General features: G+C 30.6%; 13 protein-coding genes across 13 annotated transcripts; 9 read left to right on the top strand and 4 right to left on the bottom strand.

Moving 5' to 3' along the window:
* The first annotated feature begins 317 nt into the window (after nt 1-317).
* On the top strand, nt 318-1,572 carry BX663DRAFT_498980 (homeobox domain-containing protein). Its single transcript, XM_051526121.1, has 2 exons — nt 318-951; nt 1,018-1,572. Exons 1-2 carry the CDS (start codon nt 391-393, stop codon nt 1,486-1,488), a joined length of 1,032 nt encoding a protein of 343 aa, XP_051386132.1. The 5' UTR covers nt 318-390; the 3' UTR covers nt 1,489-1,572.
* A 129-nt stretch (nt 1,573-1,701) lies between these two features.
* Nucleotides 1,702-5,733, bottom strand: BX663DRAFT_498975 (kinase-like domain-containing protein). The gene is made up of 6 exons (XM_051526120.1): nt 5,372-5,733; nt 5,206-5,296; nt 2,946-5,134; nt 2,713-2,860; nt 1,884-2,653; nt 1,702-1,763 (listed from the first exon to the last, which is right to left on the bottom strand). The coding sequence occupies exons 1-5, from the start codon at nt 5,539-5,541 to the stop codon at nt 2,084-2,086; spliced, it is 3,168 nt and encodes a 1,055-aa protein (XP_051386131.1). The 5' UTR covers nt 5,542-5,733; the 3' UTR covers nt 1,702-1,763; nt 1,884-2,083.
* Nucleotides 5,734-5,818: 85 nt separating this feature from the next.
* On the top strand, nt 5,819-8,145 carry BX663DRAFT_558698 (fungal-specific transcription factor domain-containing protein). Its single transcript, XM_051531820.1, has 4 exons — nt 5,819-5,923; nt 6,000-6,424; nt 6,576-7,665; nt 7,726-8,145. The coding sequence occupies exons 1-4, from the start codon at nt 5,849-5,851 to the stop codon at nt 8,059-8,061; spliced, it is 1,926 nt and encodes a 641-aa protein (XP_051386130.1). The 5' UTR covers nt 5,819-5,848; the 3' UTR covers nt 8,062-8,145.
* A 1,559-nt stretch (nt 8,146-9,704) lies between these two features.
* On the top strand, nt 9,705-10,397 carry BX663DRAFT_428588 (RNA recognition motif 2-domain-containing protein; the record flags this gene model as incomplete). The annotated part of the gene is made up of 4 exons (XM_051522694.1): nt 9,705-9,737; nt 9,806-9,927; nt 10,002-10,043; nt 10,112-10,397. The coding sequence occupies 4 exons, from the start codon at nt 9,705-9,707 to the stop codon at nt 10,395-10,397; spliced, it is 483 nt and encodes a 160-aa protein (XP_051386129.1).
* Nucleotides 10,398-10,555: 158 nt separating this feature from the next.
* On the top strand, nt 10,556-12,676 carry BX663DRAFT_529563 (Threonyl/alanyl tRNA synthetase; the record flags this gene model as incomplete). The annotated part of the gene is made up of 4 exons (XM_051530252.1): nt 10,556-10,694; nt 10,757-11,836; nt 12,165-12,166; nt 12,443-12,676. 4 exons carry the CDS (start codon nt 10,556-10,558, stop codon nt 12,674-12,676), a joined length of 1,455 nt encoding a protein of 484 aa, XP_051386128.1.
* Nucleotides 12,677-12,772: 96 nt separating this feature from the next.
* On the top strand, nt 12,773-14,213 carry BX663DRAFT_253298 (uncharacterized protein). Its single transcript, XM_051521881.1, has one exon. The coding sequence runs from the start codon at nt 12,869-12,871 to the stop codon at nt 14,051-14,053; it is 1,185 nt and encodes a 394-aa protein (XP_051386127.1). The 5' UTR covers nt 12,773-12,868; the 3' UTR covers nt 14,054-14,213.
* Nucleotides 14,079-15,251, bottom strand: BX663DRAFT_549246 (uncharacterized protein; the record flags this gene model as incomplete). The annotated part of the gene is made up of 6 exons (XM_051531134.1): nt 14,079-14,515; nt 14,580-14,593; nt 14,697-14,838; nt 14,930-15,013; nt 15,079-15,138; nt 15,203-15,251. The coding sequence occupies 6 exons, from the start codon at nt 15,249-15,251 to the stop codon at nt 14,079-14,081; spliced, it is 786 nt and encodes a 261-aa protein (XP_051386126.1).
* Nucleotides 15,252-15,330: 79 nt separating this feature from the next.
* On the bottom strand, nt 15,331-17,300 carry BX663DRAFT_498962 (kinase-like domain-containing protein). The gene is made up of 5 exons (XM_051526119.1): nt 17,214-17,300; nt 17,095-17,151; nt 16,268-17,017; nt 15,977-16,211; nt 15,331-15,853 (listed from the first exon to the last, which is right to left on the bottom strand). Exons 1-5 carry the CDS (start codon nt 17,214-17,216, stop codon nt 15,429-15,431), a joined length of 1,470 nt encoding a protein of 489 aa, XP_051386125.1. The 5' UTR covers nt 17,217-17,300; the 3' UTR covers nt 15,331-15,428.
* A 1,730-nt stretch (nt 17,301-19,030) lies between these two features.
* Nucleotides 19,031-20,828, top strand: BX663DRAFT_498959 (uncharacterized protein). The gene is made up of 6 exons (XM_051526118.1): nt 19,031-19,343; nt 19,407-19,519; nt 19,579-19,688; nt 19,786-19,855; nt 19,930-20,078; nt 20,247-20,828. The coding sequence occupies exons 1-6, from the start codon at nt 19,047-19,049 to the stop codon at nt 20,756-20,758; spliced, it is 1,251 nt and encodes a 416-aa protein (XP_051386124.1). The 5' UTR covers nt 19,031-19,046; the 3' UTR covers nt 20,759-20,828.
* A 429-nt stretch (nt 20,829-21,257) lies between these two features.
* On the top strand, nt 21,258-21,839 carry BX663DRAFT_428373 (cornichon; the record flags this gene model as incomplete). The annotated part of the gene is made up of 4 exons (XM_051522678.1): nt 21,258-21,320; nt 21,402-21,514; nt 21,610-21,709; nt 21,786-21,839. The coding sequence occupies 4 exons, from the start codon at nt 21,258-21,260 to the stop codon at nt 21,837-21,839; spliced, it is 330 nt and encodes a 109-aa protein (XP_051386123.1).
* A 959-nt stretch (nt 21,840-22,798) lies between these two features.
* Nucleotides 22,799-23,993, top strand: BX663DRAFT_498956 (prohibitin-1). Its single transcript, XM_051526117.1, has 3 exons — nt 22,799-22,918; nt 23,043-23,464; nt 23,568-23,993. The coding sequence occupies exons 1-3, from the start codon at nt 22,834-22,836 to the stop codon at nt 23,892-23,894; spliced, it is 834 nt and encodes a 277-aa protein (XP_051386122.1). The 5' UTR covers nt 22,799-22,833; the 3' UTR covers nt 23,895-23,993.
* A 1-nt stretch (nt 23,994) lies between these two features.
* On the bottom strand, nt 23,995-24,307 carry BX663DRAFT_549241 (uncharacterized protein; the record flags this gene model as incomplete). The annotated part of the gene is made up of 3 exons (XM_051531133.1): nt 23,995-24,098; nt 24,156-24,211; nt 24,282-24,307. 3 exons carry the CDS (start codon nt 24,305-24,307, stop codon nt 23,995-23,997), a joined length of 186 nt encoding a protein of 61 aa, XP_051386121.1.
* A 1,910-nt stretch (nt 24,308-26,217) lies between these two features.
* BX663DRAFT_498951 (uncharacterized protein) lies at nt 26,218-27,643 on the top strand. Its single transcript, XM_051526116.1, has 5 exons — nt 26,218-26,324; nt 26,377-26,711; nt 26,772-26,798; nt 26,901-26,927; nt 26,984-27,643. The coding sequence occupies exons 2-5, from the start codon at nt 26,694-26,696 to the stop codon at nt 27,524-27,526; spliced, it is 615 nt and encodes a 204-aa protein (XP_051386120.1). The 5' UTR covers nt 26,218-26,324; nt 26,377-26,693; the 3' UTR covers nt 27,527-27,643.
* Nucleotides 27,644-27,700: the final 57 nt, after the last annotated feature.

Raw genomic sequence — 27,700 nt, 5'->3', positions numbered from 1 at the left:
GACATGGTGACATAATTTGGTACTGATTTCTAACCTGATACTTGTTTATTACTATGACTTTCACAAGGAGAAAGAAAAAAAAAAGGAATTATTTAATTTTACCATAATTATACTCTAGTTATTAAATTTAAAAGCAACTAATAAAAGTTTAAATAAATTACTTTTTTGTCTCGTTTTATTATATGAAACTTTTTGAGTCTTAAAAGAAACATATTTATTGTACAAAAAAAAAAAAAAAAACGGGGGGTTTACCTGAATTATTATTTCTTCTATGTTTTATACACAATTCTTTTTTTCTTTTCTTCCTTTTTTTTTCTTTTCCTTTCCTTTCCTTTCCTTTCCTTCCCTTTTTCTTTTCTTTTTTGTTATATTTATTCCATTACACATAGAATGCCAGTTTGCGATTCTTCTTCAGAAATGAATAAAGAAGATGAAGTAGTGGTAGCGGCAGCAGCAGCAACGTCGCCGACTATTCAAAATCGTAGAAATTCACTTGCTATTTCGGCATTATTAAATGAAGTCTCTATTAATCCTTTACAGCATCCTTTAGCACCTAATAATACTCAAAATAATGAAGATATTGAAAAATATCGTTTTTTACCATTACCATCACCACTACAACAACAACAACAGCAAACTGATTACTTTAATATATCACTTTCTCCTGCTTCATCAAGTGGTACATCCTCTCCTAATGGCTCATCAACAGATAGTAGACAATCCTCTATTCATCATGAACCAACTGATTTATGGAATCATTCCAGAACCGGACTACACCAAACAAATAATGGTAATATTGTAGTTTCTTCTTTAGCGAAAGCAAAAAGGAAACGTATCTTACCTCATCAATATCAGCGTTTGATGGAAACATTTGAAAGTACCGATACCCCAAGCTCGGAAATAAGAGAACAATTAGCTAAAGAATTAGATATGACCAAACGAGAAGTCCAGGTATAATATCTATAATAATAATAATATTAAAGAGAGCATGCTAGCTGACTTTTCATCTTTTTTTAGGTTTGGTTTCAAAATAGACGTGCCAAAATGAGTAGACATAGACAGCAACAACGCAGTAGTAGTAGTAGTAGTAGCAGTAATAATGATAATAGTGGTAGACATCATAGTTTAACATCAATACATAAAAGCTCATATATACAAGATATAGGTTTACATCGTCGACGTGCATCAGAATATTCACAATCTTATGTAAAATCAATTGCACCTAAACGATCTTCATCTTTTAACCATTTTTTTCAACCCTATTCCAATCCTACTACTACTATTAATATAAATCATGCTACAAATAATAATAATACTAATACTAATAATAATAATAATATGACTACTACTACTACTGCTACTACTACTATGATAGTTGAAGCACCATACCATACCACTACTACTCTACATAATCATACTGCTATTAATGCGCGTCAAGAATCAGCTATTGATATATTAGCTTCTGCGGCTGAAATGATGCGACCTTAATAAAATCAAGCATAAAGTTAGGATTTTATTTTAACCAATAATTTCTATTTCTCTTTAAGGAACCAGAGAAAAAAAAAAAAAAAAAAAAAAAAAAAAAAAAGATCAACAAATGTAAATGTTTCTGGACAATAAAACATAAATGTTTCATGCTAAACAAAAAGGATAGTCATTATCTTCTAAATTAAATTTTCCTTTTCTTTCTCTCTCTCTGTGTCTCTGTCTCTGTCTCTCTCTCTCTCTTTCTTATTTGAGTAGATAAGAAGAATAAAAATAAAGTAAAATAAAATAAGCTCTATTTATTTTATTTTTTTTTATTTTTTTTTCGAATTCAATTGTAATACAATTTAATAAAAATCCTTTGCTTTTTATATGTTTATATATTTTTCCAAATATAGAAAAAAAAGGCCGCTAAAAAATTAGAAATATAATATCTGTTTTGTATCATCATCATGACAGGGGAAGAATTTAAAAGAAGCAATTTTTTTTTTTTGTTTCATTACATAGTGTATATTTGTTTATTTATATATATAAAACGTGATATACATACATTGGGTATTATTTAGACTTTATAAAATGCCCTAAAGAATAAAGTCAATTATAATAAATACATGTACACATATAAAAGACTTACTTGTGAATAATATTGAAAGGTATCATAAAGCCTCGTAAATACATTACAACAACTACTCATGATTAATTTATCAACAAATTCTTCTGCTTGAGGCTCTGTTAATTGTAATTGAAAGCGATCACGTAGTTGTGATACAGTCATGTCCCCATTTTGAAAACATGGTAAATTAGAGTCTTTACTCATCATTTCAGTTAACAATAAAATATTTTCACTATGTTTTCGGACTGCTAAAAAGGCTGCCTTCATTAATGCTTTGTATTCTGCAAATTTTTCACCATGAACACCTCCCAAGATATCAATGTATTCTTGTGGTAATTTAAAGGGTGCCATCTCGAACCCAACTGAACCAGGTGAGTTGGAGAGCATGAAGCCAAAGTCAATATGAATCAAATGTCCTTCATCATCAATCAATAAATTACCGTTATGTCTATCTTTAATTTGTAACACGTAACAAGCGATTGAGTATCCTGTTAAACTTCTCATAAATGCGTCCTGCGCTTTTAAAAATTCATCTGAATCAGGCGGTCCCCATATCTAAGAAGAGTCTATTCGTTAGTAAAATATGTATATATGTATATATTATAGGGCTTTACTTTTTCATAATAATCATATAAAGTATAGACTGCTCCTTTTTGATTCCAGCCTCTTGTATATGCAGTCTTTTTAATTGAATGAATAGAGATTGTATTTCTTAATGTCTCTATTAAACCAGAACTATCCGAAGTAACTAGAATACGGAAACTATTACAAACAAAAAAGTACTTGGTCAGTCATGTTATCCTTTTTCCCCCCCCCCTTAGGAGATAGAGAGTGATATGATATTTACTATTTCACCCAAACATTGACACCTGTATCCTCCCAAATACGTTGCATTTCACGAATTAATTGAATTGCAAATTGTTCTTGTCTTAGATCGGCACCATGTTTGACAATCACAGATAAAAGATGCCAATTAGGTAAATGACCAAAAGGGGAGGCACGTCTTAACCTTTCCTTCTTGGTCTCCCAATCTTCAGAAAGTACAACTGCACTTGGATCATCATTATTGGCTTTATTATTCTTCATCTTGACCCAAGCCATCATATGCTCTTCTTTATCTTCTAATAATCGATCACCCCCCATCATAGAGCCTCCTTCAGTCCCTTGAACAACACTACCCACACCCTCTATCTTTATCTTCTTCATCCTTTCCTCTTCTAAAGCCATCATCTCTTTGATGATCTTTCGTCGAATATGCTCTGTATTATGAGTATGACTCGATGAGTGTAATCTGTATTTAGAAAATAAAGAGGAATTTATACCGCCATTAAGACTATTATTATTACTGTTATTGTTACTGTTACTGTTACCACTACTGTTATTGCTATAATTGGAAATTATATTCGGAGATTGTAATTGTGCAAGCATCACAGCTGCTGTTCGCATTCGCTCTGCATAATCATCAGCAAAGGTGGATGAAGAAGTGGTGGTAGTGGTGGTGGTGGTCTTTTGAATGTTGATGTCTTGTTCATTTGTCATCATCGCCTTCTTTTTCCTCATCTCTCCTATATCAGCAACTGTGTCATCATCTTCTTCCTTTTTTAAAGAAATAGAGGTCCGTTTAGAATGTGAACGTTTAGGTCGATGATGTTGATGACGGCAGTAATAATGTCCTGATGGACTTAGATAACTACTCTCTTCAAAACTCATTTCATCGTCCAAGACTTCAATCATCAATAGATAAGGTGCTCGTTCAGCTGAATTAAGGACAACGGCATCTGTAGGACTAATACGAACGATACGATGATGATAAGGTTTCTCTGCTGTGGCAGGACACCATAACGGTAAACAGATCTCGGCAGGTAAATTATGATTTAATAAAGTAAGTTCAGCGTGTAATGCACTCATACGTGCTTCCTTGGGCACAATCACTAATCGTGTTGCAATATCCACAAGTGCCAACACAAATTGCATCTCTGATCTAAAATAGTTGCTACGAAGTAATAGTTTACGATGATCTATACTTAACTTTGAAAAGGAACGTCGTATAGGACTATCCGCACCTTTTACTGAATCATGATCATGATTATGAGAGGATGAGGATGATGATGATGATGATGCTTGCTTTGTTTCTTGATGAGCTAATAAAAATGGATCTTGTTCATCCTCTGAAGAAGAATGAGGGTGGTCAGTGGTGATGATTTCTTCAGAAGAAGAGGAGTGATAATGAGATAAAGCAGGTGAGAGTGGAGCTGTATTGGTTGGCACAGTGGATTGTCCAAGGGCTGTTAAAGTAGGATCAAAGACAGAAGGGAATGATGTTTGTTTGCCTTTTTTCTTTCGAAGACTATTATGATCTGACAAGGGAGAGGTCACTGTGAGCTGTTCCTCTCCTAATTGGATCATTTTTTTGTTGATTTTGTGTTGAGCAGATTTAATATATCTTGTCACTGAAAAGGCTTTACCTCGATGTAAATCTTCTAGAGAAGGAGAGCTTGCAAAAGGACTAAAATAAGGATGAGATTTTTTCTTTTTTGATAATGATGTAACGGGTAGATCAGGTTGTGAAGAAGAAAGGTAATGGTGATGATGATGTGAAGAGGACACATCGAGATGTACTGACTGATTAGTAGAAGACAAAGGAGAAAAGGAATCATGATGATGATGATCATCATCATCTGCTGCTGTTTGTACAAGTGATGATGGATGAGTCGTACCATGAATAGAATTGATACGATTTCTACGCCCTTGTGCAATCGCAATTCTACCTGCGGGCTTGGTCATCAAAGGCTGTCCGATACCCAATAGGACAGCACCCATACCTACCAAGGCAGGGAAAGGATTTTCGCGCACTTTTTGACTGTTTCTTTGTTGATGATGGATCATTCGTTGACTTAATGATTCTTCTATTGCATGTTCTTCTTCTGCAAATACAACAGCTTGCGCTTTATTTAATAACCGCTTACATAGTTCAAAAGATGGACTTGATGGATTTGCACAAAGGTCAGATAAATAAGCTTGTAAATACCATAGTGACTATATACAAATAAAACATATTAATGCACACACATTTTTTTTTTTCGTGTATATTAAAAATATGAACGTACCATTAGTGCAATATGAGTTGATTTTTCAAACATCTCTATTAAAAAGCATTCTAGTGCCACCGAATCTGAAGGTTTTGTAATTAAAAGATGACTATTATATGTATATGAAGATTAATAGATGCATTTTTTTTTTTTTCATCTTGACTATTGTTTTTTTCTTTTTTACATTAACTGAGGTAAAAAGAATTCAATCTCGGATATAGGAAAGCTTTTTAGTTCAGCACATAAATAATGTTGGATGCCAACATTGTCAGAATATCTAAATAGATAAGAAACTGCAATCCAAGAATTAAAGAATTCAGAAGTAAACAGCCTTAACAAAAGCGCATTTGACATGATGAACTATGATAAAGTGAGACATCAAATGAGAGCTTGAATATAAATAAATAAATAAACTGTATACATCCATATTACCTAATATAAGGAAAACTATATATTTTTTTTAAAAAAAAAGAGCTTTAAATTGAAAGAAGGCGATTTCCTTACTTTTATAAAAAAAAAAGGAGAAGTGTTATTTTTGTTTTAAAATAAAAAGGTAATTATTTGATGTGTTGTTCATTTTAAAGCACGACAAACTTTTTTTTTTTTTTTTTTTTTTTTTTTTTTTTTTTGGCTTTCTTATTTTTGTATATGTATTATATCCATGGAACAACCGCAACAACCAATAACAAAAAGAAAAAGGCAATTAATTGCTTGCAATGTTTGTCGTCATAAGAAGGTAAATACATTGTGAATCTATACTATTTCCATCTTGATCATTTATAAAGAAACAAAAAAAATAAAAATAAAAATAGATCAAGTGCGATGGACAAAAACCTTGTAGTAAATGTGTAAAGTTTAATCTACATTGTTCCTATAGCAGTATTATTAGGAAACGAGGACCTAAACAAAGCCATATCGATGTATTAGAACAAAGAATTAGAAAACTCGAGGAAATGATCGAAAGCAATAATAATATACCTTCACAATCATGCTCTCTGACTGAAAACGTTAGTCAAGCTTTACCATCTTATAATACTACTACTACTACTACTACTACTACCACACAACTTAATGAATGGCCTTCTGATGATATTATTGAAGATGCATTAGATATTTATTTTAATCAATGTGAATTATTATTATCACCTATTGTAGATATTGAAGCATTTCAAGAAAGTGTAAAGAATAAGACTTGTAGTTCTTTTCTACTGCATTCCATTTTATCTGTAGCTGTTAGGTATGTGTGTATGTGTGTGTGTGTGTGTGTGTGTGTGTGTGTGTGTGTGTGTGTGTGTGTGTGTGTGTGTGTGTGTGTATGTGTGTGTATATGTGCATGTATATGTGTATGCGTGTGTGCGCTTTTTCATTATTTATAATCAAATATAAAGGTTTTTGAAAAGATCAGATATAATAGAGAGTCCATTATGGCTATCAGGGGAAAAGTATGCAATAAAGGCAAGATCTATGATTGCAAATGTGATTGAATCACCAAATATAGAACATATTCAAGGACTCATTTATTTGAGTTTATACGAATATGGATGTGCAAGAGGACCCCATTATTGGAGGGATTTGGGTATTGCTATTTGTATGACACTTGAACTTGGACTAAATAAGGAAATTATGTTTGAAGAGATAATGCCTGGAATGACGATGAGTTTAAATCAATGGCTTTGGTATGAAAGTCGACGTAAATTATATTGGACAGTATTTATTAACGATAAAGTGGCAAGTGCTTATTCAGGACGGCCCCAGATGTTAGATAGTAGAGATGCAGATATTTTATTACCTATTTCTTACCATAGATCCATACTCGATGATAGTAATGAATTATATCAAAAGTCAATAGATGGAAGAAGATTAATACGATATAATATAATACGTGAGAATAGAAGAATAACTGGTGTTCAAATGATACCTATTGACTTGAGTATGAGTACTAGGACTATTGAAAGTATTCAGACTATAGGAATCGAATCACACATCATAAAGCAATATACAATTTTAGACAAAATTATACATTTTATAAATCGAGGCGCTAAGGATTTAACACAAAAGGATACACACACATTCAAGGAATTAAACAGAGAATTAGATGATATATGGCAAGAAAGGCTGTTATCTGATGAAAAGGGCTTTTCTTATCATTATTCGCTTTTATTACAAAATGGACTTATCGTGTTACTGAATCGAGTGTCACTTGTATTAGCGTCAAATATGCCAAGATTAGAAGAGGTCACACAAGAAATGCAGGAATTAATATATAAAAGTCAAGAGAGATGTCTTTCCGCAGCATATCGTTTTTCAACTCTACTCAAAGATGTAGTTCATAATTTCAAAACTGCAACCATACCTCCCTACTTTATTTATTTTGCTTATGTAGTGGCTACTGTGATGGTCAATCATAGTTTTTCAATAAATCCAGAAGAATGTGAAAAGGCAGAAGATGCTTTAAAAGAAATGCTTACATTCTTCCACGTAAGTTATAATATACGTGTATACAAATATGCATATGAAACGGATATTCTTATTATTTAGGAAATGAAACTGTATTGGGCCATGTCAGAAAAGATGGATTTCTTAACAAAAGATTTATATGCACTTCATGAAAGAGTAATGGATTTATATCAAAGGAATAGTCAAGATCAACACATGACAGAAGAGAACCATGATGGTGATACAACAGTAACAGCTAAAACATTATCTCCTTCAGCTCATATGGAGAGTAATGATGATTGGTCATCTTTAGTGAACGGGACTACTTCTTCCATGTTGCCAGTAAACCACCTTTTATTTGATAACAATAATTCAACTTCATCTTTAAATGCAATATCCTCATTTGATATTTGGTTACAACAACAAATAAAAAAATAAAATCACATGAAAATTGTCAGTGGGCGTTTATTATTTACTGTCAAAAAAAAAAGGACTTGTCACTTGTTCTTTTATATATTATCCCTTTCTTTTTTTTTTTTTTTTTTTTTTTTTTTTTTTTTTTTCTCTCTTTTGCTTTTTCTTTATTTACATGTAAATACCGTTTTTTTTTTGTTTCCTTTTTTTTTTTTTTTGTTTTTGAATATATCTCTTTATATTTATTAAAATGACACATCAAAACTTATTAAATCAACATTCACGACTACAACAACAAAATAAAGAGTTATTTAATTCTATTGAACCTTGGCAGTTATTATCAAATAATAAAGATATTTACTCTTCTAGTTTATTAACAGGTAATAATAATAGTAAAAGATAGATAAATACATGAAATAAATACCATTTAAATATGGGGTCCAACTACAATTATTATTAGAATCTATTCAAAGTGAACAACCCACAAGACATATTGCTATACTTATAGATAGTCATTTATGTGCCAATGAACATAATGAAGTATTAAAAGACTTGTTAAAAGTAAGATAGTTAAGCATGATTCATCATCATACGCTTATTAATGTATTATATCTCTAGAATACAGGTGATGTACGTACTATCTATCCTTATCTTGTCTCTGGTCTTCTCATCATTTCTTATTATTCTTTAAAAGACGCGAAATATGGTTTAGAAATCATTATGCATAGTAAACTGATGAATGCCTTTAAAGTTGCTTATTATGTAAAACCATGTACGATTAATAAGAAAATGAATGAAAAACTATTTGTTGTCCTAAGCACAACAAACGAATTTATTGATTTAAAACAGTTTAATTATATGGTAAAAAACAAGTCTAATTTTTGATTCTATAACAAAACTAAATAAATAAAAAAAAAAAATAGACTTATTTACAACAAATGGGTTTAATTACTTCTACATCAGAAGTCAATATTTCTTCTAAATGTACAATCATTAACCTGGAATACGATGATGAACGTTCTAATGAAAAGATATTAAAACAATTGAATCATGCTATAATTGAAGTAAGTACATATTTATAGTGAATGAACGAATAAACGAACAAACATTTCTTTTGTCTATAGAATATCTGCTTTAATGTGTATACAAATACAAAGAATGATCCTTGCTCTTGCTCATATCATTCACCTACTACTACTTCCTTAGTCTATCATCATCCTCCTCCTCCTTCTCCTTCTCCTCTGTCGATGCCTTGGGAGGATCGTTTACCTTTTATAAATACTGGGAAAGCAATTACTTCAAATTCTATTCATTCTTGTTCTCCTACAATCTCTAGTCAAAGCTATTTCTCTACTGATCCATTCCCTCCTTATAAGAAATCATTATCCACTAATACTAGTTATATGACATCATCATTACTACCACCTTCCCCTCCTCTTCTTTATCATCAAAAAAAGAAATGTATAGAAGAAGAAGAAGAAGAAAATAACGTTAAATTCAAGATGGAAGAAGAACCTTATTCTTTTTCAACTACAACCATGATGGCTACAACAACCAATAGTACTGTTTCAAGTCATAGTACAACAAGTAGTTGTAATAATACGAATACAAAGAATGACATTGATTTTGATAAAATTATACAAGGTGAAGATAAAAGGACTACGTTTATGATCAGAAATATTCCTAATAAATATACCCAGGTACTGTACTTTATACGTGAATAGCCATAGATTCTTACTTTAATATCCTTTCTTTTCTTTTATAATAGCAAATGTTGATTGATTGCATCAATAGTAGTCATGCTAATACTTATGATTTTCTTTATCTCCGTATCGATTTTAAAAATAAATGTAATGTAGGTTATGCCTTTATTAACTTTATTGATCCAAAGTAAGTAGTCTAAATAACGTTTATACCTCTTTCATCTTCTAAGGAACCTGTCTTTTATTATTATCATTGTCTAGATCTGTTATTTTATTTGCTAAAGAAAAAGCAGGCAAAAAATGGTATACACATATTTTGTATGAATTAATATGTATTTATATTAACCTTACCTTGCTTTTATTTTATGAAGGGAACATTTTAATTCTGATAAGCGATGTGCTTTATCTTATGCGAACATTCAAGGAAAGGATGCCTTGATTAAAAAGTTCAAAAATTCTCAGGTCATGTTTGAAGATGCTGCTTATCGGCCTAAAATATTCTATTCTGATGGTCCTAACAAGGGTAAAGAACAAGCATTCCCTGTACCTTCAGATCTTAAAAATTTGGAAGAAAATACTTATGTTTTAAAAGAGAGTCGTCACTTGAATAATAGTAATCATCATCGTCGTCGTCAACACCATCATCGTCGTTCTTAATTTATTATAGTATAAATCGTAATGGTCATGTTTTTGTTTATTTTATTTTATTTTATTTTTTTGGCTTTATATAGTGAATAAATATGATTTTTTTTTCTTTTTTTTTTTTTTTTTTTTTTTTTTTTTTTTTTTTTTTTTTTTTTTTTTATAACATTTATATGGTTCTTGATCAAATTCCTGTTGGTAATCTATTCTGTCAAAGAGATACATTTGCTCGTCAATTAGTTACAAAATGTATCTCTTGCTCAGAAAAACCTAACAAACAAGGCTTTTATGAAGTAAAACTTTATGATACAGGTATATACATACATACATACATAGTGCGTCAGTTATTAACTTGAATACTACGTTACTTCAAGTTTTATTCCCTGAAGGTGGAGGACAACCTTCTGATACAGGCTATATTGATAATGTCAAAGTTCATAATGTACAACGTCAAAAACTGGCTCATGTTCATTATACAAAAGAACCTATTACTCAAGGTGCTGATGTTGAAGTCAAATTGGATTGGGAACGTCGTTGGGATCATGTTCAACAACATAGTGGTCAACATTTATTAAGTGCTGTTTTGGAAAGATCCCCGTTTTTTATTGAAACCATCTCTTGGAATCTGGGTGAAAGACGTTCATATATCGAATTACCTACAGCAGCAGGAAAGAATAAAGGACCTGAAATGATCATACAACAGGAATTATTACAGAAAGTGGAAATCAAAGTCAATGAACTTATTCTTCAAAATAGACCTGTCATTACACACTCACAACAGGCTGATGAACTAGAAGAACATCCTGACAGTTTACCTGATGATTATCCTAGTGAAACTGGGAAGGGCTATATTCGTACTATAGAAATTAAAGATCTTGATAAAAATCCTTGTTGTGGGACACATGTAGCTGAATTGAGTCAACTCCAATGCTTTAAAATATTACATACTGAGAAGGTAAGAGGAGGAAATACGCGTGTCTTCTTTTTATTTGGTCAACGTGTCTTGGATAGCTTTCAGACCATGTATACCATCAGTCGTCAACTGACATCATTATTATCAGGTCCTCAGGAACAATTTATTGAAAGCATACAAAAGATTCAACACCAATCGAGAGAGCATATGAAAGGTGCAAAGCGTTTATTAGAGCAATTAGCAGCTTATACTGTAAAAGAGATTGAACAGGCTTTATTAAATGATTCCTCTCTGATCGTGATCTATAAGGAAGACGGTGATATGGAGTTTTTGAATAAAGTCGCCAACATCATCCGAGATCGTCAAGTGCTGGAGAAACAGTTCAATAAAAAAGTCGTTATCGTCTTAGCTGCAGGAGAACAAAAGACGGGTGGTCCAATAGTGGTGATAGGTACAGAGAATGAAATTGTACAAAAGACTGGGAAACTGGTTATGAAAACTTTATCTGGTGTAAAAGGGGGTGGAAAAGGACGATGGCAAGGTAAAGCTCAAAACTGGCAAGGAATAGAAAATTTAGAAAAGTGTCTTGAAGAAGAATTATTCCAATAAATCTACTACTTTATGTACCTTATTATGTAATCATCCATTAGAAAAACAAAACAAGGGTTCTCTCTGTCCTTCTCTTTCCCCGAAGAAAAAAAAAAAAAAAAAAAAAAACAATGGGTGGTAAAAAGGAATTCTCCCCCCCCACTTTTTTTTTTTTTTTCGAAAAAAAAAAAATTATAGACTTCATTTGTTTTTGACACATTTCAAATTGTAATTAATGAAATATAAACCTGTATTGCAAATAAATAGATTTTTTTCTTTAGATGTAATTATAATTAAAAAGCATAAAAGAAACATACATGTATATAGATTTATATATATATTTTCAGGGACGAAATCGTTTATCCAACAAATTCATTCCATTAACAAAAGATAAAACATCAAGTTCAGATTTAACGAGCCATTCCACCTTATTAAAGGCTGGCTTTATTAGACAGGTAATCCATTACAAATAATGACTTTATGAAAAATAGGATTCTTATTTTTTTTTTTTTTTTTTTTTTTTTTTTTTTTTTTTTTTTTTTTTTTTTTTTTACTCTAGAGCGGTGCGGGTATTTATTCGTTATTACCCTTTGGTTTAAGGACTGTTGAAAAAATAGAACGCATCATTGATGAAGAAATGCAAGCGATTGGTGGTGAAAAACTGTCATTACCCATCTTGCTTAATCCTGACAGCTGGAAAAGGACAGGTCGTTGGGATGGTGCGAAGGGAGAGGTAGTAATGATGATAATAATAATAATAATGAGAAAGATTCTAACGTTATCTCTTATATAGTTTTTTCGTTTTAAAGATAGAAAGGAATCCGATCTGCTATTAGCACCTACGCATGAAGAGGAAATAACTCAATTGGTAGCGAATGAATTACGTTCAGCAAGACAATTACCGTTACGTTTATATCAAATAGGTCGAAAATACCGGGATGAGCTTCGACCGAGAGCAGGATTATTAAGAGGACGTGAATTTATAATGAAGGATCTTTATTCGTTTGATAAGAGTCAGGAGGATGCCTATGCTAGTTATGATCAAGTAGGAGAGGCCTATCGTCGTATCTTTCAAAGGATAGGAGTCCCATTTGTAGTAGCAGATGCTGATAGTGGTAATATGGGTGGCTCCAAGTCACATGAATATCATTTAATCTCTCCAGTTGGGGAAGATACCCTTTTAACCTGTTCTCATTGTGGTTACACTGCTAATCAAGAACTTGCCGTAGGCCACTATAAGCGCGATGATGAGAATCCTGTTTCGACTTTAGAGGAGCACCCGTTTCTGAATTCTATTATTCCAGCTAATGCAAGAACTCATATCAGATCGACTGTCGTTACCTTTCAATCCTCTTCTGGCGACGTAAATCAAGGTTGGGCTGCCATCTTGACACCCATGGATCGATTACCGAATTTACTTAAAATACAAACACAATTAAATCAATATCTAGCGACAGCCGTAGATGTTCATGAGCTATCATCAGCGAAATTGAATACAATCGATCCAGATACGATATCGCACCTTCATCTCTTTGTCGATGATGCAGTGCAGGTACCACCTCTTTTAGATACCAATCGAGTCACCCTTCATCCTCCTAGCCTATTTCGATTGACGAAAGCAGGCGATACCTGTCTCTCATGTCAAGAGGAAAGTGGAGCACGACTTTCAAGTGTAAAAGCCATTGAATGCGGACATACATTTTATTTAGGTACACGTTATTCAGCTGATTTGGGCTGTAAGTTTCGCGATATAGATGGTACATGGAAGGAAGTGGAGATGGGATGCTATGGTATTGGTATTACACGATTATTAGCGGCTGTAGCAGAGGCGTGTCATGATGACCGAGGTCTTGTTTGGCCATCCTCCATTGCACCTTATCGTGTTTGTATTGTCACGACAACTGAGAGAGAGGAGGAAGCGGCGTTAAGGAATCAAGTCTATGATGCACTTGACAAAATCCATAAAGGTGATGTGATGATAGATGATCGCTTAAAGACTGGATTTGGTGCTAAAATGAAAGATGCAGAGTTAATGGGATATCCCTTTATTGTTGTTATTGGATCAAAGTCGATTCATCATGATAGAATCGAATTACATGAACGTATTCAAAATAGCGAAAATAGAAAATCAATGGTGACACTTGAAGAATTAATAAATAAAACCATGTAAACTATTTATTTATTTATTTATTTATTTAATAAGGATCACGATTTTCAGCCTTTTGAATTGTATTATATAAAACTTGAGCTTCAATAGGAGGCTCAATTTCACCTCTTAAAATAGCATCAGCACGTATAGGTTTACCATAGAAATTTGTATTTGCACGAGTTAATTCTACGAGACCTGTGCCTTCAATGCTCATACCAGCAAAGAGACCCTTTGATTTTGTATAAGCAAAGACAGGTGCTACCTTTTTATCCTTTATATCTCCTGTAATAGATGCTTCACCACCAGCACCAATCGGGCCTGCACTAACAGATAAATTACCGCCTATCGTGAGATTACCTCCTTGAGAAAAGGCACGCACTGCTTCTTCACTATTTAAAATCAAAACAGAATCGGTTAGATCAGCACCAATTTGGGCACCAAAACCAACGCCACCTGTCATGATAGCTGAAGGTGCGCTCCATCCTAAATACAAGAATTTAATAAAAGATAAGATGACACATTAAAGGGGAGGGAGAGAGAAACTTACTTCCATCAGGCAATCTTATAATAATGATAATATATGAATAAAAGGAAATGTTATTTTTATCCGCTTTTTTATGATTATTATTATTACTGTTTCTTTTTTTTTTTTATTTTATATTACCTTGCAACAACAACACCACTACCTGCACGTCCACTCCATAAAAATCCAGCTTTTACAATGGTAAAAATGGCAAGACCTTTTGCTTCTTTTATAACTGAAACAGGTATAATTGTATCAAATCCATTTTCAATTTCATCTTTGTCTGGAAAAAAAAAAAAAAAAAAAAAAAAAAAAAAGACCAAATACAATTCAATTTTGATAAGCTTTTCTTATTGTTTTAAAAATTGACTTACTAATAAATTGTTCAAGGATTCTTGAAGCCTTGGCACATTCTTCACTTAAATTACGAGGAAACGGACTATTGAAATTAGGGCCTCCTATATAGATATGTATATGTATATATAAAAGTGTTCATATTTTATAATATTATATACAGATATACCTGCATTTGCTGCCATGTCACTTACTTGACGAACAGCATTTTGACTCAAATTACTTGCACCTATGCATATATAATTAGCTTTCAATTCAACATTAGTTGTTTTTTTTTTTTTTTTTTTTTTTACTTTTGGCTGCTTTAGAAGCTTGTTCTTTAAACTTATCAAACATAGACATTTTATTATTATTATTATTAACAAAGAAAAAAAGGTATACTATTTGTAAATAATTAACAAAGAGAAAAAGAAAGAGAGAGAAAAAAAAAAGGTTCTTCTTAGTTATACATAAGCTTTTTTTTTTTTCTATTTTTCTATTATTATTTTTTTTTTTCACGTGAATCTTGGCCCAATCACATTAACTCTTTTTCCAAGAACCAAGGTAAGAGTTCAATATCTTGTATTGAAATTCTTTTTGAGGATCTCTTTCTAAAATAGCATGAACGACTTGTTTAGCTTCGTCGCTGATGATAGCATCTTGAGGCCATTTAACTTCCGCACGAACGATACGATAAAATAATTGAGAAACGCGTTCTTGTTTACGTGGATCATATCGAAAGGGTAAATAGCCAACTAAGAGAGTATACAAGATGATACCCAACGACCAAATATCCGTCTTTCTACCATCATAATTTTCTTGTTTAATAATTTCAGGTGCTGCATATTCTTCACTGCCACAACGTGTAACCAATAAAGGTGATTTAGGATCGATGACGCGTGCTAAACCGAAATCAGTAATTTTTAATACCATCTCTCCATGATCGTCCTTATGAATCAATATATCTATCAATCAAATGAATAGTAGTAATAACCCATGTTTATGTTAATACAGATTGTATGTATGTGTGTGTGTGTGGGGGGGGTTTTCACGTATAGAAATAAAAAAAAAATAAATAAATAAATTACTTTCTAATTTTAAATCACGATGAACAATATTTCTTTCATGTAGCCATTTAACAGCATGTAGTAATTGTAAAAATAATGTCCTCACTTGAATTTCATTCATAGATTGATTTCCTTTATGCAACTTTTTTACAAAATCAAATAATTCACCGCCTTCAACATATTCCAATACAATACAAACCATCTTTTCTGTTTCCATGGTTGTTTCCAAATGTACAATATTAGGATGCTGAATAGACTATGATGATGACATTATTTAATCCTATTGTTTATTTATTGAATGTGTCGACTTACTTTTAATATATTAATTTCTCTTAGTATACTTGATCTTACTCTAGAGTCATCGAATAATTTTCCTTTCTTTATCGTCTTGATAGCAAAGAATTGATCTCTTGTCAAATGATGAGTTAAATATACTTTTGAAAAGGCCCCTACACCTAATAATTTACAGATACGATAATCAGCACCAATCTGGTGACCCACGATATCATCATTCTCATCCTCATTCTCATGATTGGGTATAAATGATAGTTTAGAATGATGTATCGTGTCTTCTTCGTGAGATGATAATAGATGAGGATCTAGAGTAGAAGAGATGATAGGTATTTCTTGTATTTCGGCTTGACTTGGAAATAAAAATGCATTATGAGTAGTGGTAGTAGTAGTAGATGTTGATGTTGTTTGTTGGGAGGATTCAGGTGTAGGGGTAGGTAAAGAAGAAACAAGGAACCTTTCAGTTGATAAGTGTGAATCCTTTTCGTTATTTGGATTCAAATGAGTAGGAGTAGATAGACGTGAAGAGGAAGCAACAAGATGTCTAAGTCTGTTAGCATAACTATCACGATAATTTTCTTGCTGTTGTTGATCATCTTCGGGTATCCAAGGTGAAGTAGCCGTTTGTCTGATTGATATTTTACGTGAAAGAGAAGGAGGTGGACGTGGTGTATTCGTAGATGAATCTGGAGTATAAAAGAATGCGTTTGTTTTATTTAAATCTGTATTAATTTCTAATCCACTACGAGATTTTTGACGTCGATGCGTATTCTATTTAGATACGAAATTAATACATACACACACACACATGTATATCTTTTTTTTTATATATAAAAGGAAATCATTACATTTTCTACATTTTCTTCTTGTTTACTATTGTTAACATTAATTTTCACAGTTGTAGCCTATAATAATTGCATATATAAGTTTTGTTATAAATACTATTTAATGAGAATAAAGACTATACCATATCTTTATAACTGCACACTATACGTCGTACGTAAGTAAGTAAATAATAATAAATAAATAAAAAAACAAAAAAAACAAAAAAAAAGAGAGAGAGAGAGAGAAAAGAAATTTTATTTGATTATATTTATTATATAGGTAAATATTTATAAATATAAAAAAAAAAAAAAAAAAAAAAAAAAAAAAAGGGATTTTCGTAAAGTCACAACAACAAAACTATTTGCACCAGTAAATTTGTGAGAAACGGAAAAAAAAAATGATTATGTAATAATTAACTCAAAATATGCATAATTAAAGAGGAGGATCCTTTGTAGTTATTCTCAATCAATATGACATTTTTACCTATCTTTTTTTGTTTGTTCCTTGTTCAAAAAGAATCATCCCGTTTATTTATTTTATTTCTCTCATGCAAATGATTTGGAAGCATGATGCATCAATTGTGTAACAAAAAAAAGGTTATATTTTAACAAGACATCATCTTGTTACTCTAAATAATATTCTCGGTATTTAATATTCTACATTGTTCCCTTTTAGAATAATCTGTCATTTTTGACATATGTATTTATCTCCATATCAAAAGAAAGAAAGAAAGAAAGAAAAAAAGGAATAATAGGTGTGTGTGTGTTCCTTTTTTGTTTAACTATAGAATATTATGTAATCAAAAGGTACCCATGCGAAATTGAGTAGAATAGAATAGTAGGTAGAGAAACTCTTTCGTATGTATCCAAGTAGTATGTTGGAATAAATAATGTATGTACTCGAACAGCATGATTGATTATTTGATAAGTATCTATGAGAGAGCCCAGTGACTGGTATTTATGTTGACTAATAAAGTAAATGAGTCAATATTTAGAAGGAGGAAAAGCTGAAGAGGGAGAAGAAGAAAAGGTTTGTTAAGAATACATCAATAGAGTGCATCTTAATTAACATGAAATAGGAGAATGATATACTCTAAAGAATATAAACTATCATAAATGTCTCTTTTTTTTTTAATGCAGTAAAAGGAGCAATTTTCTTTTTTTTTTCAATTTCTAATATAATGGCTTTATGTTAACACGAAATACAAAGCACAGACATTATCATTTATCTGTTACCCCCTAAATATCATTTATTCTCAGTCATAAAAAGTAGTTAGTAACAAAGGAGGAGTGAATAAAGATATCCATGTTTATAAATGTATCATGAACAATATATGCTTTTTTTTTTCTTAAACATTTTATCTAAAATATTTAATATTATTCAATAAGAGACGAGGGAATAGACCTCAAATGTGTGTTAAGGGTTAGAAGGGAGTATGTATGCAAATAATAAAAAAAAAGAAAAAAAAAAGAAAACTTAGGTGGGATTATGACAATAAAAAAAAGGGGGGAGTGTACGACAATGTTATTATATAAATTACCGATGATCGTCATATGTATTACATAATCTGTTCCTATCCTCTTTTTTTTTTTCTGTAATAATGGTGAAATAGAGATATAAATGATAATAAAGAAATGTTGACATACATTCTTAAACAAGTTACTTTTGTATTGAATATATATATGTATAAATATATATTTTTATACAAAACCATTTACTACTAATTGTTGTGATAAATAAACAAATACATTCTTTTTTTTTCCCTGCAAAAAAAAAAAAAAAAAAAAAAAAAGGAGTATTCATGATTGGAGGAAAAAACTAACTTTTTTATCATTACACCAATATTTGATTTGGATGTGCATCGACAATTTTAATATATAAATTATAAGCAAGTTACAGTATAAAGACTAAGATCCCTTTTTTTTTTTCTTTCTTTCTTTTTTCTTTAATAAATAATATATACAGTCTACATCGCATGCATATAAATAACATGGAAACATATTCAATTGTAAATAATTCATATCATTGGTTTAAAAAAGAAGACTTGAATTTAAAAACAATAGACTTTGACGATTACAATTCTTCTTCGTCATCATCTTCGACATTTGAATCTTGTTCATCTGATCTATTATTAACCGACAGTTCTACTATTGATTCTTTAGATTGTTGTATTACTAAAGATGATTATACTCAAGAAGATTATTTATTGTATCTACCAATTACAATATCTTTTGATGAATTATTATCTTTTAGAATGTTAAAATTATATCAAGTAAAGAAACACACATTTTTATTTTGTTTTTTTTTTACAAACTTCTTTTACTTTGCTTTTTAGAGGTTAATACCTTCTCGTCAATCATTCCGTAAAAGACAAATGATGACTGTAAAGATACAAAATATATTAAAAGAAGAATGGCCCAACTATCAATTCAATGTTTACTTATTTGGGTAATTATATCTATGCATGTCTATATTTACATTTTTATTTACATACATACATAAATTAGATCTTCTGTAAATAATTTAGGCACAGATCAATCAGATGTCGATATCTGTATTTCTACTACATGGCAAGGTTTGAAATCAATGAAAACATTAGCAACTGTGTTAACAAAATGTACAATTAAGATATAGCGGTTTAAATAGTGTGTATATTTTTATATAAGCTAATATATCATTTTTTTTTTTTGTTTATTCTTTACATACATACATAGATGGATTATATATTTTAAAAATCATTTCAAAAGCAAAAGTGCCTATTGTAAAAATATGGGATCCTGTCTTGTAAATAGATGGTTTTTTTTTTTTTCGTGTATATACCTCCTTAGATATTAAATATGTCCATCTTTCTATTATAGAGAATTGGCTTGTGATTTAAATGTGAATAATACTTTAGCTTTACAGAATACAAAAATGATTAAAACATATGTTGCTATTGATCCTCGAGTAAGACCTTTTATATTGCTTGTTAAACATTGGGCTAAACAAAGGAAACTAAATGATGCAGGTAAATAAATATCATGTATATGTATATATCACATAATAATAATAAATCTCTCTCTCTCTCTTTCACTCACTCTCTCTCTCTCTTTCTCCCTCTCTCTCAATATACATATACATATACATATATATATACATATATACATATGCATCTATCTATCTATGTGTTATACAGCAAGTGGTGGTACGTTATCAACATATACTTGGACTTGTATGGCTCTTTATTTCTTACAATCTCGTTCTCCACCTATTCTTCCTAAGCTTCATGAAATGCCTCATCGTCTTTCAAAAGATAATATACAAATAAATGGTTTGAATTCTTCTTTTTGTCAAGATCTATCTCAACTTGTAGGCTTTGGTAAAGCCAACTCTGAAAGCCTAGGTAGCCTATTTTATGGCTTCTTTCGAAAATTTGCTTATGAATTCGATTACAAGTCTCAAGTTGTCTCCGTTCGACACGGTTGTCTAATGACACGTGATGAAAAGGGATGGCAATATCTAGGGAACAATTCAGAGGGAAAACATGGATTATGTGTGGAAGAGCCCTTTGATACAAGACGTAATTTAGGCAACTCTGCCAATGAAGCTTCTGTTCGTGGTTTAAGGATGGAATTTGAAAGAGCTGTTCATGTCTTATTAGAATCGAGGGGTAATTTGGCCTCTTTATGTACTTCTTTTCATCGTTGATAAATATCATATTTAATAATACATCATAATAGTAATCATAATCATAATAATAATAAAAATGTATATAAACCCATTTTTATTTGACTGTGTTATAATACGATACTATTTTCTTTTCTTTTCTTCCTCAAATTTATATGCTATCAATATATGCTGTAAGGAGGAGTGAGAGCGGGTTTATGTTCTCTAGAAGATTATATAATATACACTCATTATTAAGAAAAAAAACACGAAATTATTAACCTTTAATATGATTGGATGATTTTAAACTTCATGAAATAAAAGGTAATTCCTTATAAACATTTCTGTTCTTTTTTTTTTTTTTTTCTTTTTTCATTTTGTAAAAGTATAGAACATCAACATGTTTGGATCCACTTTTTTGTTTTTATCTGCTGTTGTATTAGCAGCCATTCTTTTATTTCTAATGGTCTTTTTTGTAAGATTATTTTAGGTTATATTTTTTTAACAATGTCTGATTTAATTATTATTATTATAGGTCATTATGTTTTCAGATTTAGAATGCGATTATATTAATCCTATCGATCTCTGTAATAAACTCAACCAGGTAAAATTAGGTTCAACAAAAGTAAATTTATATACATTATTTGCTAAATTATCCATACATGTATATATATATATATAAAAGTTTGTTTTACCCGAAATGGGACTACAAGCATTTGTATTTTCCATGTTTCTAGTAACAGGTCATTGGTTCCCCATGCTTATCAATTTACCCATTTTAGTTCTTAACGTTAGAAAGTAAGTAATATTTTTTACTTTAATGAAAAATAAGACAATGGTTAGGGGGGGGAAAAAGTGTATATGGACTAACTAAAATGTTATTTATACTATAGAGTCATGAATCGTACACATATGTATGATGCTACCGAGATATTCCGTACATTGTCAAAACATAAAAAGGAATGTTTTATTAAGCTTGGTTTCTATGCTTTGGTAAGTCATTAAAAAAAAAAAAAGGTGGAGAAGTGAAGTTGGTTATATTCAATATCTTTAACCATAAATTTGGTAGTGTTTCTTTTATTATCTTTACCGTATGATTGTTGCTATGATTGCCACCAACTAGGAAAAGAGAATGAGTTGGATATAATAAATGTGTAATATGTATGAAGTAGTAAATAAATAATATATGTAATTAATGTTCTTCTTCATCATCAGAATTATATTCTCCGACAATAAAGGAGAAGACCCTTTGAATTTAATCTTAACCATTCTTCATCTTATCTGTAAAATAAAAGAAAAGAAGAGAGAGATGGAGTAGCTGAAAGAGATTAAACACAATAATAACGTTCTACTTGTTATCAAAACGGTTTATAGTAGTATAGAATTATCTCTATTATTAAAACTACACCTTTAAATTGAGGCAGGAAAAAATTTAGCATCTTTTTGGATTTTTGAGAAGGGGGATGGGAACTATGTTTATATAATCAGAGTAATAAACTTACAAGTTAGACTGGGACCAATGAGTAACGGGCAAAGTCCTAAAGAGAGGATCGTTTATTGTGACGCACTCTCAACATTCAACAAAATAATATGCTTGAAAATGATACCGAGTGATACTTTATGAATGGAAACAAATATGTAGTCATCTCCTAAGAGTCTATATGGGTAGACTTAAAATATTAAAGAGAGGGAAGTCATCATTTTATGATAGCGCGACATAAATGCAGCAAAGGCCATTTGTGTTGTAGTGGTAGTCTACTATTAATTGTGGCTGTTCTTACCCCCCCTTTTTACTCCAATAAATCGTCTTTTTTCTTTTTCATCACTATATCAAATACAGCTTTCCTCTTATTAGGGAAAGGACTTCGTATATGGTGTCAGAGAGAGAGAGAGAGAGAGAGACCATGACAAGATTCTTTTTGATTCATCAAAGAATAATTTTAGTTTATTTATACATACAGAACCTAAACATATAAAAATGATTGGATGTATTGGTATTCTCGAGAAGAAGTCACACCCTTGACATGAAGGCAATAAACGCTTCTCCACATTTTTTATTTTATTCTATTTTATTTTTTTTTACTCACATTTTACTTTATAAATCGGTATTAGCTAAAATGGCTGCCATTCTCGGTAATATTGCTAAACTTGCTATTCCAGCTGGTATTGCTATTGGAGGCATTCAATCTGCTATGTATGATGGTAAACTTTTTTTTTATCTTTTATTTTATTTTATTTTGTTTTATTTTATTGAAAAAAAAAAAAATAATAAGCTAATTTAGTAGCTATAAAATTGTATCATAATGTATTAACAACTCGTTAATAGTACAAGGTGGATATCGTGCCGTCATTTTTGATCGTATCCAAGGTGTAAAATCTTCATCAGTAGGTGAAGGTACACATTTTTTAGTACCATGGCTTCAACGTGCTGTTCTATTTGATGTTCGAACCAAGCCTCGAAATATCTCGACGACAACAGGTTCAAAAGACATGCAAATGGTTAGTTTAACGTTACGAGTTCTTCATCGCCCAGATATTAAAAATGTGTCCACCATTTATCAAAACTTGGGAGAGGATTATGATGAAAGAGTATTACCCTCAATAGGGAATGAAGTCTTAAAAGCGATTGTTGCACAGTTTGATGCCTCTGAATTAATTACGCAGCGTGAAGTGGTTTCTGCAAAGATTCGAGAGGAACTCTATAAACGTGCTAGAGATTTTAATATAGCTTTAGAAGATGTTTCAATTGTAAGTTAGTTATATACATATATATATATTTAAATATACAAGTACACCACACATATAGACTACTGGTATTGAATTCATTCAATATGGTGTATGTATGTAATAGACACATATGACATTTGGTAAAGAATTTACTAATGCTGTCGAGCAAAAACAAATTGCGCAACAAGAAGCCGAGCGTGCGAAATATATTGTTGAACGAGCAGAACAAGAAAAACAAGCTTCCATTATTCGAGCTGAAGGAGACTCTCAAGCTGCTGAAATGATTTCTTCAGCACTTGCAAATGCAGGTGATGGTTTTATTGCCTTTAGAAAAATTGAAGCATCCAAGGAAATTGCAGCAACATTATCAAGAAATGAGCGAGTTACTTATTTACCTAATAATAAGAATAGTAACAAATCTAACTTGCTTCTTAACATGGGTCAAGCTTAAACGAAATGTTATAGCTTATTAATTATTTATTATATATGAATACAAATCTATAAGTATTATTTTATTTATTTATTTTTTTTTTTTTTGAAAAAAAAAAAAATTAAAACCCAAGAGCAGCTTTGATTCGAGCGAAAATTCCAGGGCATTGGCATCTTTCATCTTTAGGAACATCATCTAAAACTTCTTCAACATGTCTACCACAGCCTAATATAATATATAAATACAGAATGCTACACTACTAAGTTTACTATCTACACTTACCGATCCATGTTGCTTTATTACAGTTACTACAGGTTGTACGTTTACACATATTATTTCTTTAACAAAAAAAAAAAGAAAAAAAAAAGGAACTTTGAATTGAAAATTTGTATTTTTAAAAGTAAATACGAATTTTTACGTGGCATCAAAGACATAATTGGTTCATTTAAGGCTTTGTTTTAAATTGCTATTTGGAATAATGCCTGAAATTAAAAATGTGATTCGTAAAGGCTCTTATAGATCTTTTTTTTTTTTTTTGTAATTACTATATGACTGAATAAATAAAGAAAATAATAAAGAATTAGGGAGAAATAGTGTATTCTCTTATTTCCATTGTTCCAATTTGAATAATCAATGTTAGACATTCAATGATACGTAATTATTGTACTGTTTTTATTGAGAATATATCTAGCATTTGAATTTATTTTATAACTAATCTTAACCCCTCTTCATGTAGACTCCCTTCTTATACATAAGTATTGTAAAGTTTGTTGATATGTATTATCAGCTTCGATGTGCTGTATATCTGCCTAATGCTTTATAATCAGTCACTTTGGATGATAGTGTATTCGTAAAGTAATAATTCCCGGGCCAGACTTAGTTTTGCTAGAAGAAAGCTTTTTTTTTTAATGTGTCAACTATTTCAAGGTCGTAAAGTGAGCCTTTCCTCGCTAATGAATTATATAATCGACAATGTACACATATCCTTTTCAGCATTTTAATACTACCCTTTTTTTTTCTTGAGTCCTATTTTGTATCCTTTTGAAAATCGATGTATAACTAAAAAATGCGATATCTTTAACAAGCAGAAGTGTGATAGCTATCTTCTTTTTCTTTTCATTTTTAGGAGTTCTTTAAATTCTTGTCAATTTTGAAAAGAGGATACATTTTGTTACATACTTTACTAACAGTGTGGACTTTTTTTTTTTTTAATTTATCTTTTATCTTATATACACATGTTAAATAATTATGTAAGTGTAGTATACGGAGACTGTCGTATTAATTAAAGTCAGAATAGGTTACTCATCACTACTAATTGTAAACCTCTATTTGTTATTGATTGATTTTGCTCTAAATTAGTAAAAATGGTAACACTTCCATTTATATACAAATAAAATAGAATCGTGAGGGAATTGATGAGCTTTGGTTCTCAGCTTTTCTTTCTATTGACTCTGTTGTATTCTTTCTTTCTTTCTTTCTTTCTTTTTTTTTCCTAGTTCATAATTATATTCTACTTTTTAATATATCAATCATGAGTTGGTCTGATAAAGTGAATGTTTATGTCGCTCATTCTGGGGTGGGAAAATACTTTCAATTAGAAAATTCAAGTGTAAAACTAAAAGGAAAAAGGAACAAAGTTTTTGACCGAAATTCGTGCATTCTTTGCTATAGTTTGTACTTTATTTATCACATGTACAAAAAAAAAAGAAAAGAAACCCTCTTAAAGGCTAAAGAATAACTAACAATCATTTCTTGTGAAGTATATGTAGCAGAACTAGTTATATTCAAACAAAGAAATGTTCTACTCATGTATTAATCAAGGAAAATATGTACAATCCTCAAATATGAATCTGACAGTAATATATAGAACTGTGACATGAATACTGCTAAAAATAGAATGATTAAAGCATAGCAATGAAAGGCGAGCTGTGTTCAGAAGAACTAACTTTATATAGCCTATTCTATTTTAACTAATTGAGATTGATACAACTCTTTCGCGTATCTTTTTATGCTGTTTGGTAAGCGATCATCTATTTTACAATATATACTAAAATATTGAATACTATCTCAAATCAGTGCAGAAAATTGTATTTGGCAGCATATCTACTGCTAGTTTACTGTATGTACTATCCTTCAAGATATAAATTATTCAGTGCATGATAAACTTCTTTCTTCTCTTCATAAACTAGAACGACCTTCACTGTGTTGGCTATCAATTCATTGATCAGTTAGTATAATCTTCACCTTCTTTCTTTTACCTATTCTTTATGTTTTCCCTTAATTTGGTCTCTATTTAAAACTCAGCAGTAATAATTTAAAAGGAAAAATGGAATCCCCTTGTCAAAAAGTTCGGTTTTTTTTTTTTTCTTTTTTTTTCTATGCAATGAGTAATGCTGTTAGAAAAGTATCTGATGCTATTAACATCGTATTCTATGGTGTATCATTATTTGGGTAAAATAAACTTCATTTATAGTATATTCTGTTTATTTATTTTTCCCTAAAGTTTGGCAGGAACACTTCATGTCATCCAAATCAGTTCATTTCTCTTAAGACCGTTTTCAGAAAAACTTCTTGTTAGAATCAATTCAAAATTAGTTGGAACAACATGGAAAGTGATGCAATACATATTTGAGGTAACTCAAAGTAGATTTATATAGATTTTATCATCTTAAAATTTCATAAAAAAAAAAGCGACGTAAAAAAGCTCATATTACATTTTCTGGTGATAAACTTCCATATAAAGAAAACGCACTTGTCATAAGTAATCACCAATCATGGACTGACATTTACTTGATTCACTCTGTTGCAATTAGAAGAAATATGCTGGAAAATTGTAAAGTAAGTTTTCAATATAGAAAACAAATAAATTCAAATAAACTTATTTTCTTTCATGTGTAGTATTTCGTAAAGGATTCACTTAAATATGTAAGTTTTGATTTAAAAAAAAAAAAAAAAAAAAAAAAAAAAAAAAAAAAAAAAGCTGTAAACATTCACTTTTGTTTAACAAGCTGCATTCAATTTTATTAGTTACCTTTCTTTGGATGGGGTATGTGGGTAAAGTATTGTATTGGAATTAATATACTTTCAGTTATATTCTAAAGAAGTTTTAGCTTGCAGGATTTGTATTTGTTCGTCGTAATTGGACACAAGATCAAAAGAAAATTGATGCTACATTCAAAACAATAAGACGACTTCAAACACCAGCTTGGATTATTAATTATGTTGAAGGATCTCGAGTCACTTTAAGGAAATTGTATGATTCTCAGAACTTTGCTAGACAAAAATCGTATCCTGTTATGGACAATTTACTTTTACCACGAACAAAAGGATTTGTTAGTTGTGTTAATGAGTTTAGAGGAAAAGATTCTCATATCAAATATGTGTATGATTTTACAATTGCTTATAGAAATAGAAGACATCCTAAAAGATTTAATCAGGCACCTAGTATGATAAGGGCTCATATTCATTCTTTATGGCCAGAATATGAATTCCATGTTCATTGCAGACGATTTGCTATTGAGGACTTGCCAGAAGATGAAAATGAATTAAATGATTGGTTAAGAGCAAGATGGCTCGAAAAAGATCGTCTTTTAACACTATTAAGAAGTCAATGGATAAATGGCTTGGATAAGAATATTATGTGGAAAGAATAAGCTTCTTCTACTGTTACTGAGAAGGAAGATGATATAATAAATAGATATAGTGTAAAACATTATTATTTATCGTCGTCGTGACTTTTTTATATATATGTTTTAAAGATGTAAAACCTGTTCCTACAATTCTATTTCTATTTCTTTTTTTTTTTTTTTTTGGTTTTAATTTCTTCC

Source organism: Cokeromyces recurvatus, assembly GCF_025118155.1.
Source record: "Cokeromyces recurvatus strain NRRL 2243 chromosome Unknown BX663scaffold_4, whole genome shotgun sequence".
Taxonomy (NCBI): Eukaryota; Fungi; Mucoromycota; class Mucoromycetes; order Mucorales; family Mucoraceae; genus Cokeromyces; species Cokeromyces recurvatus.
Note: the sequence above shows the minus strand (reverse complement) of the source record. Positions and strands in the feature narration are given on the sequence as shown.